This window comes from Nyctereutes procyonoides, unplaced genomic scaffold (genome assembly GCF_905146905.1).
Source record: "Nyctereutes procyonoides isolate TBG_1078 unplaced genomic scaffold, NYPRO_anot_genome, whole genome shotgun sequence".
Taxonomy (NCBI): Eukaryota; Metazoa; Chordata; class Mammalia; order Carnivora; family Canidae; genus Nyctereutes; species Nyctereutes procyonoides.
Window position 1 is genome coordinate 60166109 of NW_026575020.1, and position 13052 is coordinate 60179160.

Here is a 13052-nt window from a genome sequence, read left to right on the forward strand (position 1 = left end):
GTAGCTGGCCTTCTGGAAGGTCCCACTTCCCAGGCCTGAAAATCTCAGGCAAGGGAGTCACGTGCCACCCGGCCTGGGGTGTGAGTCCACCGGGGACTCACTCCTGCACGCAGCCCGGGACTCTGCATCGTCTGGCCACTTGCCAGAGCCTAGGAATCAATGTGCGGGCTGAGCAGAAGACTCATGTTTATTGGAGAAACTGGGCGGGGGGGGGGGGGCGCGCATGGAGCAGGGGTGTCAGGTAGAGACTCAGGTGGCCAGGAAACCCCCATCCACCGGCACAGTGGAACCCGTGGTCATGCTGCTCCGGTCACTCAGTAGGAAGAGGATGGTGTCCACCACGTTCTCCACCTCTGCAGGCAGGGTGGGAGTCAGGGCACAGGTGCGGGGGCGCTCCTCCATCCTCCCTTCCCACCCCTCATCTAGGCAGGCACTGGGGCTACTGGTGCAACTTCCAGCTGGGCTCCTGCCTGACTCACCCGCAAACTTGCCAAGTGGGATTCGATCCAGCATGGTCTTGGCCTTCTGAGGGTTGCTCCAATTGGCCTGGCCCATGGGGGTCATCACCACTGTGGGGTTTACCGTGTTCACGCGGATCTGCACCAGGAGGATAGGGAGGAGGTCAGCAAGGCAGACTAGGTCCCCAGGGTATGTGGGCTGGGTGGTGGGAGCCATCCCACAGGGCTCACCTTGTGTGGCCCAAGCTCCAGAGCCATCACCTTGGTCAGCATGTCCATGGCACCCTTGGTGGAGCCTGTGAGGAGCGGCATGCCTGGAGTCCGAGCTGGCCACAGGCTTGGGGGTCCGTGGGGTCGGGCGAGGGCGGAGCGGGGGGCTTACTCACAGTAGACGCTGTGGTTGGCTATTGCTCGCTGCGAGGCCTGGCTGGAGATGTTCACGATGGACCCTGGGGCTCCCCTGGCTATTAAGCCGCGGGCCACAATCTGGAATTGCAGAGGGAACGTGAGGCAGAACTAGTCACCCAACGGCCGTTCCCACCACTGCTCTGAAGGCAGCTCACCTGGGACACTTGGATGACAGCCCGCAGGTTCACATGGAAGGACCTGGAGGCAGATGGGGAGACCCTGGTCAGGGACTGGGGCCCGCTGCCGCAGGGGCCAGCCCTTGCCCTAGGGTTCCCCCACCCTGGCCGGCTCACGTGTCACACGCCTCCTTGGTGACCTCCAGGAAGGGCTGCAGCAGCGCCACGGCAGCGTTGTTCACCAGCAGGTCCACGGGGCCCACGCTGCCCAGCGCCCGCTCCATGGCCTCCCAGTCACCCAGGTCCACACACACGGGCTCCACCCCGGGACACTGTGTGTATGGGGGGGGCACAGCTGGGGGAGGCTCCATGCCTGGGGGGGGGCACAGCTGGGCCTCTGCCATGTGAGGCCTTCCAGGCCGACCGGGAGGGGTTAGAGGTCCCGGAGGGTCCGGCGCCCCAGGCGGCTGAAGGAGGTGGCTGAGGCGCCAACACGGCCCCTGGGCCCCTGGCCGGTCCACTGCCCGCACCCTAGGCTGCAGGGCAGCCGTTTCTGGCTCCTTCCAAGCCCAGGCGGCGTCGCCATTCCCCCGACACTCGGCCGCCCACGGACACCCGGTTGTGCCCTGGGAGGGGCTGCTGAGGGTCCCCGGTCAGCCTCAGCGCCTGGCGCCTGCGCGTGGCCCGTGGGCCGTGGCAGGGGAGGGGGGACAGGGTGGAGCCTACCTCACGGACCAGGCTGTCCAGGTCGGCCTGGGTCCGGCTCACTGCCACCACCTGCACCCCCATGGCATGCAGCGCCTGGACTGTGCTGCGCCCGATGCCTGCAGGGAGTGTGGGTGCGTGTGGCACACCGCCGCCCCCCGGACCCCCACCACCCTCTGGACCCCAGCCACCTCCTGGACCCCGGCCACCCCCTGGACCCCCGGACCCCTCCTCCTGGACCCCCAGCCGCCCTCTGGACCACTGGACCCCTCCTCCTGGACCCCTGGCCACCCTCTGGACCCCTGGACCCCTCCTCCTGGACCCCGGCCACCCCCTGGACCCCCGGCCGCCCTCTGGACCCCTGGACCCCTCCTCCTGGACCCCGGCCACCCCCTGGATCCCCGGACCCCTCCTCCTGGACCCCGGCCACCCCCTGGATCCCCGGACCCCTCCTCCTGGACCCCCAGCCGCCCTCTGGACCACTGGACCCCTCCTCCTGGACCCCTGGCCCCCTCCTCCTGGACCCCGGCCACCCCCTGGACCCCCGGCCGCCCTCTGGACCCCTGGACCCCTCCTCCTGGACCCCGGCCACCCCCTGGATCCCCGGACCCCTCCTCCTGGACCCCCGGCCGCCCTCTGGACCCCTCCTCCTGGACCCCGGCCACCCCCTGGACCCCTCCTCCTGGACCCCGGCCACCCCCTGGACCCCTCCTCCTGGACCCCGGCCACCCCCTGGACCCCTCCTCCTGGACCCCGGCCACCCCTGGACCCCCGGAGCCCGGCCGCCCCGCAGGCCCACCTTTGCCCGCCCCCGTGACGAGCGCCCGGCGGCCCGCGAGCCCCAGCTCCATGGCCGCGGTTCCGTCTCTGCGCGCGGCGCGGCCGGACCGCAGGCGGGAGGGCGCGGGGCGGGGCGCGGGGGACCAGTCACAGGCCGGGGTCCGGCGGGGCGGGGACATTGCGAGAGCACCGCCCGGGGCGGGGCGGGGCGGGGCGGGGCGGCCGGTCCACCTCCGCGCGTCTCCTCCCGCCGGGCGGTTGCAGACCCAGGGGTGGTCGGTGGCGCCCGGAGAAGGCCGCGGCGGGGAGGACGGCCTGGCCCTCCCGCCCCCCCCCCCCCCCCCGGGCGTGGCTCAGCCGCTTCACTTGGACAACTGTCAGCCTGAAGAAGCCACTGCCACAAAGGTCCACTGGAACTTCCAGGGGGCTGAGCCCCAGTGTAAAGGCCTGCCCACTTGAGACCACCAGCTCTTTTTTATTTATTTTTATTTTTTTTATTTATTTATGATAGTCACAGAGAGAGAGAGAGAGAGAGGCAGAGACACAGGCAGAGGGAGAAGCAGGCTCCATGCACCGGGAGCCCGACGTGGGATTCGATCCCGGGTCTCCAGGATCACACTCCGGGCCAAAGGCAGGCGCCAAACCGCTGCGCCACCCAGGGATCCCTCTTTTTTTTTTTTTAAGATTTTATTTATTCCTGAGAGACACACAGAGAGAGACAGAGACACAGGCAGAGGGAGAAGCAGGCTCCATGCAGGGAGCCCGAGGCAGGACTCCATCCCAGGACCCCGGGGTCACGCCCTGGGCTGAAGGCGGCGCTAAACCTCTGGGCCACCTGGGCTGCCCGAGACCACCAGCTGTTTAAAACACTTGGGCAGGGCAGCCCCGGTGGTGCAGTGGTTTGGCATCGCCTGCAGCCCAGGGCGTGATCTTGGGGTCCCGGGATTGAGTCCCACATCAGACTCCCTGCATGGAGCCTGCTTCTCCCTCTGCCTCTGTTTGTCTGTCTCTCTGTCTTTCTGTGTGTCTCTTGTAAATAAATAAAATCTTAAAAAAAATAAAATAAAACACTTGGGGCAGGATAAGGAGACATGGGATTGGGTTTGTCGGGCTGTGGTGTCCAGCGAGGGCAAGCTTTGCTTCCTGAGGCTGTGGGGTCATTTACAGACATATATGACCCCGTGTGTGCACCGCCTCGCCCATAAAAGCTGATTTGTGGGTCATGGTGAGAAAGCCTAGAACTGCCTGGAGTCCCTTCTGTGGTCAAGAATAGGGACTCGGTGATTGCAGGGCATCTGGGTCACTGGGGTTTTGGGCCCAGAGGAGTGGACAGGCTGGAGGAGACGGTAGCCAGGGCAGCATACGGCACAGACCTGAGAAGCCCCTGGAGAACAGCCAAGGGAGCCCTCCCCACCCAGCCTGGCCCTGAGGTGCACACCCTGTGGCTTCCCAGCAAATCCTGTCCTCTGCCTGCCGGAGGCCACCTGAGGTCCTTTTGGGAAGGCACATCGGCTTAGATCCCTTCTGTGACTTTCTTTTTTTTTTTTTTTAAAGGTTTTATCTACTTATTCATGAGAGACACACAGAGAGAGAGGGGCACAGACATAGGCAGAGGGAGAAGCAGGCTTCATGCAGGGAGCCCAATGTGGGACTCGATCCTGGGTCTGCAGGATCACACCCCGGGCTGCAGGCGGTGCTAAACCGCTGCGCCACCAGGGGCTGCCCCCCTTCTGTGACTTTCCTTTGACCTCAGAACGGTGTCCAAACCCTCAGACCTGTCCTGTGATTCCCAGTGGGTCAGTCCAGCTGCCACAAGCCCTGCTGCGGGAGGGCCCTGCAGGTTGGCCGGAAATGCCCCGAGCTGTGCCCACCCCTGCCAGGGCCGGAGGCTCTCCTAGCCAGGCAGTACCCACCCAACCCCTCTTCCCCGCCTCCTGGGCCAGGGAGGGAGGCTTTCCCAGTCGAGCTGAGGGACCACCACAGGCCGCATCACCCCGCGGTTGCCATGTGGGGGCTCCACTCAGGCGAGCTCCAGTGAAAGCCCGCAGGGCCCGCAGAGCTGTTGGGTCTGGACTCGGCGGGGACAGCAGGCAGGCCCCGCTGCGGACCCCTTCGGGCCAGTGGTCTGGTGCGGGGAGGGAAGTGTGCGGGATAAACTGGGCTGCTGCAGCACCGCGCCGTCCCAGCGGCTGGGGGCCGGTCCCGTCTTCCCGAGGGATGGCCTGGTCCAGTCCAGGGCACCTTCCCCAGCTCCCGGACCCGCAGCCGCCCGGCTGCTGGCGGTCGGAGCTGCGGGGTGGGGATGGTGGCCGCAGCCGCGCTCTGCCCTGCCCTCGGGCCTCCGCGCAGGGCTGCTGCGCTGCTCTGGGGAAGAGCCTGGGCCGCGAGGCTCTCTGTGCAAACAAGGCGCAGCCCTGCAGCCAGGAGGAGCCAGGTCGCGGGGAGTCCCGGCGGCCGGGATCCGCCCCCTCACCTCCCGGCGCCTCCCTCCAAACCCGGCAAGCACCGGATCCAGGACAATGGCCTCCGTTTATTTAGGCAAATCCCACCAGCGACGGAGGACACAGTGGGCGGGGGCGACGGGGCGAGTTTCACGGCGGCGCGGCTGTGGATGCGGAGCGCGGCCACACACGGGGCCTGCACCGGGGACGGGCTGCCGGGGGCGGGGCCGCGGCCGCGGTGGGGGCGTGGCCAGGGAGGGGCGGGGCCGCGACGGGGCGGGGCCTCGCGGGGGCGTGGCCAGTGGGGGCGTGGCCGCGGCGCGGTGGACCGAGCGGAGCCCCGCTGGCTCGCCCGCGCCGGCGCCCTAGGAGGCCAGGTACCCGCCGTCCACGAGGATGCCCGAGCCGCTGGTGGAGGCGCTGCGGTCGCTGAGCAGGAAGAGGATGCTGTTGACCACGTCCTCCATGTCTGCGGGTTGCGGCGGGGGCAGGCGGGGTCAGCGGGGGCGCGTCCCGGCAGCCCCGGCCCCGCCCGCCCGTGCCCGCCGCCCGCAGCCCCGCTCACCAGCGAACTTCCGCAGCGGGTGCCGCTCCTTCAGCTTCCGGACTAGCTCGGGGTCCGTCAGGATCTTCTGGCTCATGGCCGTCGGCACCACCGTAGGGTCCACGGAGTTTACCCGAATCTAGGGCCCGGGGGCCCACGGCGGCCTCAGCAGGTAGGTGAGCCCCCCTGCCCGCCCCCCTGCCCGCCCCCGCAGAACTTACTTTCCGTGTCCAATCTCTGACCCCACTGCCAGAGCCTCGGATCCTCCTCAGGCCTCTCCCATACCCCACGCCCCATGCTGCCCATGACCCTTGCCAGCTGCAAGCCCCACTCCCAGCACCTACCTTGTGCCTGCAGACCCACCTCCTGTGCCCCCCCCCCCCGCCCCCCCGTCCCTCAGGGCCCCCTTTCCACGCCCACCTTGTATGGCCCCAGCTCTGAGGCCATGGCTTTGGTGAGCATGGTCATTGCACCCTTGGTAGAGCCTGTGGAGGGAGGGGGCAGTGCTGAGGACACTTAGGGATTCAGCCTTCTTTGCACAGAGGCTAAGCCTGGAGCCCAGCATCTCCTGCATGGAATGTGGGGGGCGGGGCTACAGGCTGGGCCGAGGGACTCACTGTAGACTGATAAGTTGGGGAAGGTGACATGGGCCACCATGCTGGAGACATTGACGATGGACCCAGGCACTCCACGGTGGATCATGCCCCGGGCCACAATCTAGAAGCCAAGAGAGGGGCAATCTGACCCCACTGTGCTCCCACCTGGGCCTTGTTATCGCCGGGCCTTGTCCTCCCCCTGGCTCACCTGGGATACCTGGACCACCGAGCGCAAGTTCACGTTGAAGGCCCTGGGGGAGGGGCATAGAGTCAAGTGCGTGGCCACATCTGCCCCACGATCTCAGCAACCCTTCCCCAGTCCACCAGCTCTCCTACTCCTCACCTGTCGAAGGCCTCCTTGGTGACCTCCAGGAAGGGCTGCAGCAGCGCCACGGCAGCGTTGTTCACCAGCAGGTCCACGGGGCCCACGCTGCCCAGCGCCCGCTCCGTGGCCTCCCAGTCACCCAGGTCCACACACACGGTCTCTATCCCAGGGCACTGTGGAGAAGCATTGGCTGGTGACCAAAGGAGGTGGTCCCAGCAGGCTCATGAAGGTGTGCGGGAGCAGGCTCTGGCCCTGGCGCTGGGGGTGAGGGGGTGGGGTGGAGGTTGTGTGCCTCACCTCCTTGGAGAGGCTGACCAGGTCAGTGTTGGTGCGGCTCACGGCTATCACTCTGGCTCCCAGGCCATGCAGGGCCTTCACAGTGTCCCTCCCGATCCCTGCAGGGGTGCAGTGGGTGAGCAGGTGGCTCAGTACATGTAGCTCAAGGCTGAGGGCCGGGGCTGCAGCCCCTTTCACTGAGGAAAGAACAAGGTGCTGGCCAGAGGATGGACACCATGGGGCAAGAGGCCGTCTGAGTCAGAAGCTCGACCAACCAGGATCTGACCACGGGAGCCCCCGGAGAGCAGCTCCTTCCCCCTGGGCCGGGGGAAGAGGCCCTGGCTGGATCTCTGAGCCTGAGGGCCACCGTCTAGGGGCGGGGGACTTGCTTGCACTGATCAGGGAGTGGCCAGTGTCCTGTTCCAACATAGCCTGCTAGGTGGTGGACATCAGCCTGGGCTCAGGTCCAGGGGCTGCTAGGAGTGCAGTGGGGGGGGATAATTGCTGGCGGGGCGGTCTGTGACAGGCATGGAGGGACTCCCAGGATCCCCAACACAGGCCTGTGAGGCTTCAGGGGAGACCCCACCTTCCTCTCCAGCTCAGCCCCTCCTGCGCCCTCACCTGCTCTACACATACCCACCTTTCCCTGCCCCTGTCACCAGGGCCTGCAGGCCGCTGAAATTCAGCTGCATGGTGCTCACTCGGAGCCTCCGTCCAGCGGGAGAGGAAGGCATGGAGGTTTTAAAGGCCTGGGGCGGGCCGTTGTGGGGGCACAGGGCAGGGGTGGGGCATCACAGCAGCTCTGTTTCCTTGTTCACAGGAATCTTCTTTTTTTAATATTTTATTTACTTGACAGAGAGCTTGTGGTTGTGAAAGAGCACAAGCAGGGGGAAGGGCAGAGAAGGAGGGAGAAGCAGGCTCCCTGCTGAGCAAGGACACTGGGCTGATCCCAGGACATTGTTCATGACCTGAGCCGAAGGCAGACGCTTCACCATTGTTCACAGGAATCTGCTGCCCTCCTCACCCACACCCCACAGGTGCTGGCCCAAAGCTCAACGCTGAGTTTTGGAAAAGTAAATAAAAATAAATCCTAGACTGGGGCCATGCCTGTTCTTGGCTGGCTGGAGACAGTGGCCAAGGCACGCTGGGCTCAAGGCTGGCCTCCTGCCCTGCTGACCCTGACTCCACCGGGGCCCCAGCGTGGGGGCCACTGCGGCTCCAGAGTCTTCCTCACCTGCCCCTGGCCAGCCCGGGAATTCCTACCCTCTGGCCGCCCACCCAGCGCTGAGCCCTGTCCACAGGAGTGGCCGTCCTGAGGTGCCCACATTCCCTCTCGGGTGTGGCTCTGGGAGGGGGGGTCCTCTCCTTCCCCAGTTGTCCTTCTCTGGTTTCCCTCCCTCCCCGCCTTTTGCATTTCATCTCCGTGCAAATCCGATGTACTCTTCCAGGTGCCCGAGGAGCTGTGGGCTCCTGAGTGCCACTGATCCCTGTGGCTTCTGATGGGGATGAGCCGGGGGCATGTCCTGAGTGCCTCCCAGTCCTGCGCAGGGGGCCTTGTGGGACCAAAGCCACCGTCCGGAGGTCCTGCGTTCGGGGCACATGAACACCCCTGCCAGGCCCTCCAGGTGTGGCCCGGACACACAGGTGAGCCCTGGCCGCCTCTCCCTCCCTCAGACCTGGCCAGACACCAGGTGCAGCCCCAGCAAGACAGGCTCCTGTCCTGAGAGCCATCCTGCGTCTCTGAGACCCCTGAACTCCAGAGCACCCAGGTGGGCTTGCCCTTGGGGATAGAAGGTTGGCAACCCTCGCCCTGGGTATGACACAGCACATTCCATCTGACTTTCTTCCCGGATACTTGTTAGAAATTCATCTCCAAGGGTGTCAGCTGTGGGGGTGGAAGGCTGAATCTGCCCTGTGCCCGGCAGGCCCCATTACGCACCGAGGGCTGGCTGGGAAGCGCGACCTTCGCTGCAGCTAAGCCCACGCCAACCATGGAACCCTCAGGTGTAAACCCAGATCCCCAACACGGAGTGCCCCTGCCCCACCCCTGCCAGAGCCCCGGCAGCTGGCTTCCATGTGGCCTGGGGGACAGCCCCCACCCTCCGCCCGCCGCTTGCCTGATCTGTGCACAGAAGTCCCTCTGGGGAGCCTTCTCCCAAACACCCGCTGGTTAAAAACATCTCCCTGCTTTCATTAACCCACACCCCAAATCAGAACCCGGCAGCAGGTGCCCCTCTCCTCCACGGTCACCACCACATTCCTGACACATTCCAAATGTTACAGATAGTTTTTGAGATAATTCAGAATTACGAGGATGCCACAGAGTCTCCTCCCTCTAAACCATCTGAGAGTAAAACACACCCTGTCACCTCCAAGTAGCTTCATGTCTGCTTCTTTCAAACACAGACGTTATCCCGCACAAGCACAGCACATGCTTGTGCACACGCGCACACACACGATAGCTGGGAGTCTAGCAGCACGTGTCGCCAGCTCCCATCCAAGTCTCGTTAACTAGCCCAGTGATGTTCTTTTAAATTTTTTTTTTATTTATTTACGATAGTCATACAGAGAGAGAGAGAGAAAGAGAGGCAGAGACACAGGCAGAGGTAGAAGCAGGCTCCATGCACCGGGAGCCCGACGTGGGATTCGATCCCGGGTCTCCAGGATCGCGCCCTGGGCCAAAGGCAGGCGCCAAACCGCTGCGCCACCCAGGGATCCCGATGTTCTTTTTAAAAAGCACGGCTTCCTCGAGGTTTACCTGATAGGCACTGTGAAGTGACAAAGACTCACCTGAGTACATTTGCAAGATCTTTTTTTTTTTAATTTTTTATTTATTTTTCGATAGTCATACAGAGAGAGAGAGAGAGGCAGAGACACAGGCAGAAGGAGAAGCAGGCCCCATGCACCGGGAGCCCGACGCGGGACTCGATCCCGGGTCTCCAGGATCGCGCCCTGGGTCAAAGGCAGGTGCCAAACCGCTGCGCCACCCAGGGATCCCCACATTTGCAAGATCTAATTGGGTTTCTCAGTCAATTTGTGGATTAGGCATCTTCCCACTTAGGGGAGTAGAGAGAGGCCCCGCTGAGCAGCAGGGAAGGACACGTTTTTGTTTATTTTTTATTTATTTATTTTTAAAGCTTTTATTTATATTTATTCATGAGAGGCAGAGACAGAGGGAGAAGCAGGGTCCCTGCAGGGAGCCCGATGTGGGACTCAGGGATCGAGTCCCTGGGCCGAAGGCAGAGCCACCCCAGGTCTCAAGGACAGGTTTTCAAAGGAAGAGAGGGAAGGAGAAGGGAAGTTACCTTGTTTCGGGCAAGGCGGCCTCCCGGGGGGAGCGGGGTTTCTCAGTTTGCTTCCGGGCCCTGCCGGGCCATGCCCAGGTCCACTGGGTCAGGGGTCTCTGTCCTCAGTGACTGCAGTTTGGGCTGATGGTTTTGAGCAACACTGAACGGATACACCTGGGGGCCTTGGGGCCTCGGCAAAGGGCGGTGAACCGGTCACTGCGATCGAGGCCATCAACAGGCCCACCCCCTGCGCAGGCGTCCTGGTGGCTCGGCCGTCCCTGGACCTCACTCCTCTTGCCTGGATCCCCCGTGTCAGTTCTGTGCAGGGGAAGCATCCAGAGCAGGCTCCCCCTGGATTTGGGGCGGGCCTGGTCTCTCATCTCCCTCACTGGGAACCCTCCTCAGTCTTTCCTTGACCTTTATTACCTTGACGTTTCTGAAGACTGCAGGTCAGTTCTTTTTTTTTTTTTCCTTTCTTTCTTTGAGAGACCGCAGGCAGGGGGCGTGGGGAGGAGGAGGGAGGAAGCAGGCTCCCCGCGGAGCAGGGAGCCCAACGAGCAGGATCCGATCCCAGGACCCCGGGATCATGACCTGAGCCACCTGAGCCCCCCGGGTGCCCCAGAGGTCAGTTCTTTGGTAGAAAGTCCCTCAGCTGGGCCTGCCCCGTGTTCCGTCGTGAGTAGACGCTGTGGGTCTCCGTCAGGGGTGGCGGGGAGAGGCTCAGGGTTGGAAGGTGGTGGGACCCGGGTGTCGGCTCTGACCACCGCAGGCGCAGCAGCGTCGTCCTCCCGCTTCACATCTGTCCTCAGCGCCTTGGCAAGCGTCCCCTGTGGCCGCGCTGTCTCTGAGGCGCCGGAGAGGATTTGGGTCTGGGCCCCGCGGGCTGTCCGCCCCCCCAGGAGGACGGGCCACAGCACGTCTGACTTCACTTCCAGGTAAGGCCGCCCTGGCACCGGAGCTGGGGCGGGAGCAGGACAGGAGGGAGAAGCGCCCGCGTGGACGCCCGCCAGGCCCGGCCCCCACCCTCTGACTGCGCCCAGCTCTGCGGCCCAGCGTGGTGGCCACACGTCGTCCTGGGGGATCGGCGCCCCGCTGGCCCTCGCCGCCCCCGCCCCGCCGCTCTCTGGGGCAGAGGAGCCTCTGTGACCTTCCCTCCCCACCTTGCGGAGGAGCAGCCGCCCACATCCGCCCTTCGTGCCCTTCGTGCCCTTCGTGCCGTGGCCTTGCAGGAACGGGTGGGCGGCGGCGGCCGTGCGTCCCGGTGCCCCCCGATGGCCGACGGCGGAGGCCTACGCCAGGCTGCCCTCTCCGCTCTGTGTGCCCTCCGCCCTCGGCGCCGCTCCCAGCCCGTTGTCCCCGCGCGGAGTCCCGCACACCCGTCCCCAAAGTCACGCTGCTACTTGGCCCAGCGGACAGACGGACGGACGGACGGACGGACCGCTGCGCGAGCGGCCGGAGCTGCCCGGGGCCTGTGCGGCGGGACGATGCAGCCCAACTGCCGCGGCCTCTCGGCAGAGGGACGCTGGGCTCCCCGCACTGGGTGCAAAGTGTGACCCCGCGACCCACCCCAATGTGCCTTGGGTGCTTCAGCGGTTGGTGCTGCTGCTTTCACACAGTGTCCCTGGGACCCGAGCGGTCCCCTGGCACCGTCATTCGGGGTGACACTGAGCATGCGTCTGCAGAAGCTCAGCGCTTCCAGGACTATTGAGGACACTTTCGGGTCCCTTGTGTAGGCCTTGTGCTGGGACTGCCCCTTCCCCTGTGTCTCTGCGCCAGGAGAAGCAGACAGCACAGCCTGCCGCCCCTGTCCCCCTGTCCCCCCACCGTCCCTGCCGTCCCCACATGCCCTGTATCCCCGTCCCCCCGCCCCTCACCCCCCTGCTGCGGAGCGGTGCGCAGCTGCGGGCACAGGAACGCAGACACCATGGGGCACAGCCCACCGTGCGCAGCGAAGCAGGCCGCCGCCAGCCCCGGGCCCAGCCTCCTGTGGGGTCCCAGCCGCTGCCAGCGTCTGTGTGAGCCTGGGACCCAGAGGCCACGGGGGCAGGGCCAGGGCCTGCGGATGCCCACAGGTGCCAACATGCGCCCCCCCAGCGGCTGGGGCACAGGGCAGCCCCACGGCCTCCCGCAGCCTCCAGCGAGCCCCCTGCCTTCCCCCACGCGCGCCCCCACCCCAGGGCCTCTCACACGGGCTCATCACCGTCTCCTAAAGGAGGGTGTTGGCTCCTCGCTGCACAGCGTGAGGAACCATGTCCGGCTTGTGCTCTGCACTTGGATTGCATGTGCTGGACCCAGAGGGAAGGGGACCATGAAACAGGCCGCAGGAAGGGTGTGACCCGGCTGGCAGGAGCCCACGGCGGGGGTGGGGAGCAGTCGCTCAGCTGTGCTGCGTGGGCGTCCCTGGCCAAACCCCGAGGGAGAAGGATGGGCCGGCGGGGTCTGGGCCTGGCCTCTGGCCCTGGGTTCGTGACTCCGAGCCTCTGCAACGTCCCTCCTGACGAGCATCTCGGTGTACGGGGCCTCGCTGAGGGTAGTCTGGGGGCTGGTTTATGCGGCGGGGGGGGGGGGGCGCCCGGGATGGGCACCTGTGGGGAGGGCGGTAGTCTGCGGGCCGGCGGCCACACAGCCAGTGGGCGAGTGAGCGCCCCAAGCCCCCGGCACCAGGACAGGCAAGCTTCCCGGGTTGGCAGCATGTGCTCAGTGTCACAGGCCAGGACTCCAAGGGGAAGAGATCGTGGGAAGGCCCCCACCCCGCCAGGTGCCACCCTGTCTCTCCCTTTGGTGGTTTTCTGATTCCATTTGCTGTAATAAAACTGTGATCCTAAATGCAGCACCTTCCGGGCTTCTGTGGATTGCTCTAGCGACTTACGGAAGCTGAGGGTGGCCCTGGGACCCCTGACCTCACCACCGCTGTCGGAGATGGGGGTGGTCTCCTGGGGATGATGCTTCCCTGGGCTGCAGTTTTCTTTTCTTTTCTTTTCTTTTCTTTTCTTTTCTTTTCTTTTCTTTTCTTTTCTTTTCTTTTCTTTCTTTTCTTTCTTTTCTTCTTTTCTTTTTTTTCTCTCTTCTCTTCTCTTCTCTTCTCTTTCTCTTCTCTTCTCTTCTCTTCTCTTCTC

At 64.7% G+C, this 13052-nt stretch overlaps 3 protein-coding genes across 7 annotated transcripts; 1 reads left to right on the top strand and 2 right to left on the bottom strand.

Moving 5' to 3' along the window:
• Nucleotides 1–169: 169 nt before the first annotated feature.
• Nucleotides 170–2605, bottom strand: DCXR (dicarbonyl and L-xylulose reductase). Its single transcript, XM_055327797.1, has 8 exons — nt 2487–2605; nt 1709–1806; nt 1160–1314; nt 1022–1064; nt 845–944; nt 690–754; nt 480–597; nt 170–353 (listed from the first exon to the last, which is right to left on the bottom strand). The coding sequence occupies exons 1-8, from the start codon at nt 2536–2538 to the stop codon at nt 250–252; spliced, it is 735 nt and encodes a 244-aa protein (XP_055183772.1). The 5' UTR covers nt 2539–2605; the 3' UTR covers nt 170–249.
• Nucleotides 2606–4961: 2356 nt separating this feature from the next.
• On the bottom strand, nt 4962–7437 carry LOC129516972 (carbonyl reductase [NADPH] 2-like). 2 transcript variants are annotated; one of them, XM_055336581.1, is made up of 8 exons: nt 7290–7437; nt 6671–6846; nt 6392–6546; nt 6257–6299; nt 6070–6169; nt 5873–5937; nt 5474–5591; nt 4962–5377 (listed from the first exon to the last, which is right to left on the bottom strand). In XM_055336581.1, exons 1-8 carry the CDS (start codon nt 7381–7383, stop codon nt 5274–5276), a joined length of 855 nt encoding a protein of 284 aa, XP_055192556.1. In that variant the 5' UTR covers nt 7384–7437; the 3' UTR covers nt 4962–5273. The 2 variants fall into 2 exon arrangements, with proteins under 2 accessions (XP_055192556.1, XP_055192563.1); XM_055336588.1 differs by having other exon boundaries at nt 4964–5377; nt 6671–6768.
• Nucleotides 7438–7556: 119 nt separating this feature from the next.
• LOC129516956 (uncharacterized) lies at nt 7557–12510 on the top strand. Of its 4 annotated transcripts, none has more exons than XM_055336549.1 (3): nt 7557–7686; nt 8098–10560; nt 10872–12510. In XM_055336549.1, the coding sequence occupies exons 2-3, from the start codon at nt 10081–10083 to the stop codon at nt 11487–11489; spliced, it is 1098 nt and encodes a 365-aa protein (XP_055192524.1). In that variant the 5' UTR covers nt 7557–7686; nt 8098–10080; the 3' UTR covers nt 11490–12510. The 4 variants fall into 4 exon arrangements, with proteins under 4 accessions (XP_055192524.1, XP_055192531.1, XP_055192540.1 ...); XM_055336556.1 differs by having other exon boundaries at nt 7631–8418; nt 8512–10560; XM_055336565.1 differs by having other exon boundaries at nt 7631–8293; nt 9495–10560.
• Nucleotides 12511–13052: the final 542 nt, after the last annotated feature.

Bases quoted from the DNA above. Each gene is read 5' to 3' on its own strand.
- DCXR (XM_055327797.1), bottom strand. From the start codon at position 2,538: ATGGAGCTGGGGCTCGCGGGCCGCCGGGCGCTCGTCACGGGGGCGGGC. The intron at 1,807-2,486 runs GTGGGCCTGCGG...CACTCCCTGCAG, and splicing joins CGTCACGGGGGCGGGCAAAG to GCATCGGGCGCAGCACAGTC. The intron at 598-689 runs GTGAGCCCTGTG...CTCCTGGTGCAG, and splicing joins TGGAGCTTGGGCCACACAAG to ATCCGCGTGAACACGGTAAA.
- LOC129516972 (XM_055336581.1), bottom strand. From the start codon at position 7,383: ATGCCTTCCTCTCCCGCTGGACGGAGGCTCCGAGTGAGCACCATGCAG. The intron at 6,547-6,670 runs GTGAGGCACACA...GCTTCTCCACAG, and splicing joins TGGTCAGCCTCTCCAAGGAG to TGCCCTGGGATAGAGACCGT. The intron at 5,938-6,069 runs GTGAGTCCCTCG...CTCCCTCCACAG, and splicing joins CCCCAACTTATCAGTCTACA to GCTCTACCAAGGGTGCAATG.
- LOC129516956 (XM_055336549.1), top strand. From the start codon at position 10,081: ATGGTTTTGAGCAACACTGAACGGATACACCTGGGGGCCTTGGGGCCT. The intron at 10,561-10,871 runs GTCAGTTCTTTG...CTTCACTTCCAG, and splicing joins GCCCCCCGGGTGCCCCAGAG to GTAAGGCCGCCCTGGCACCG.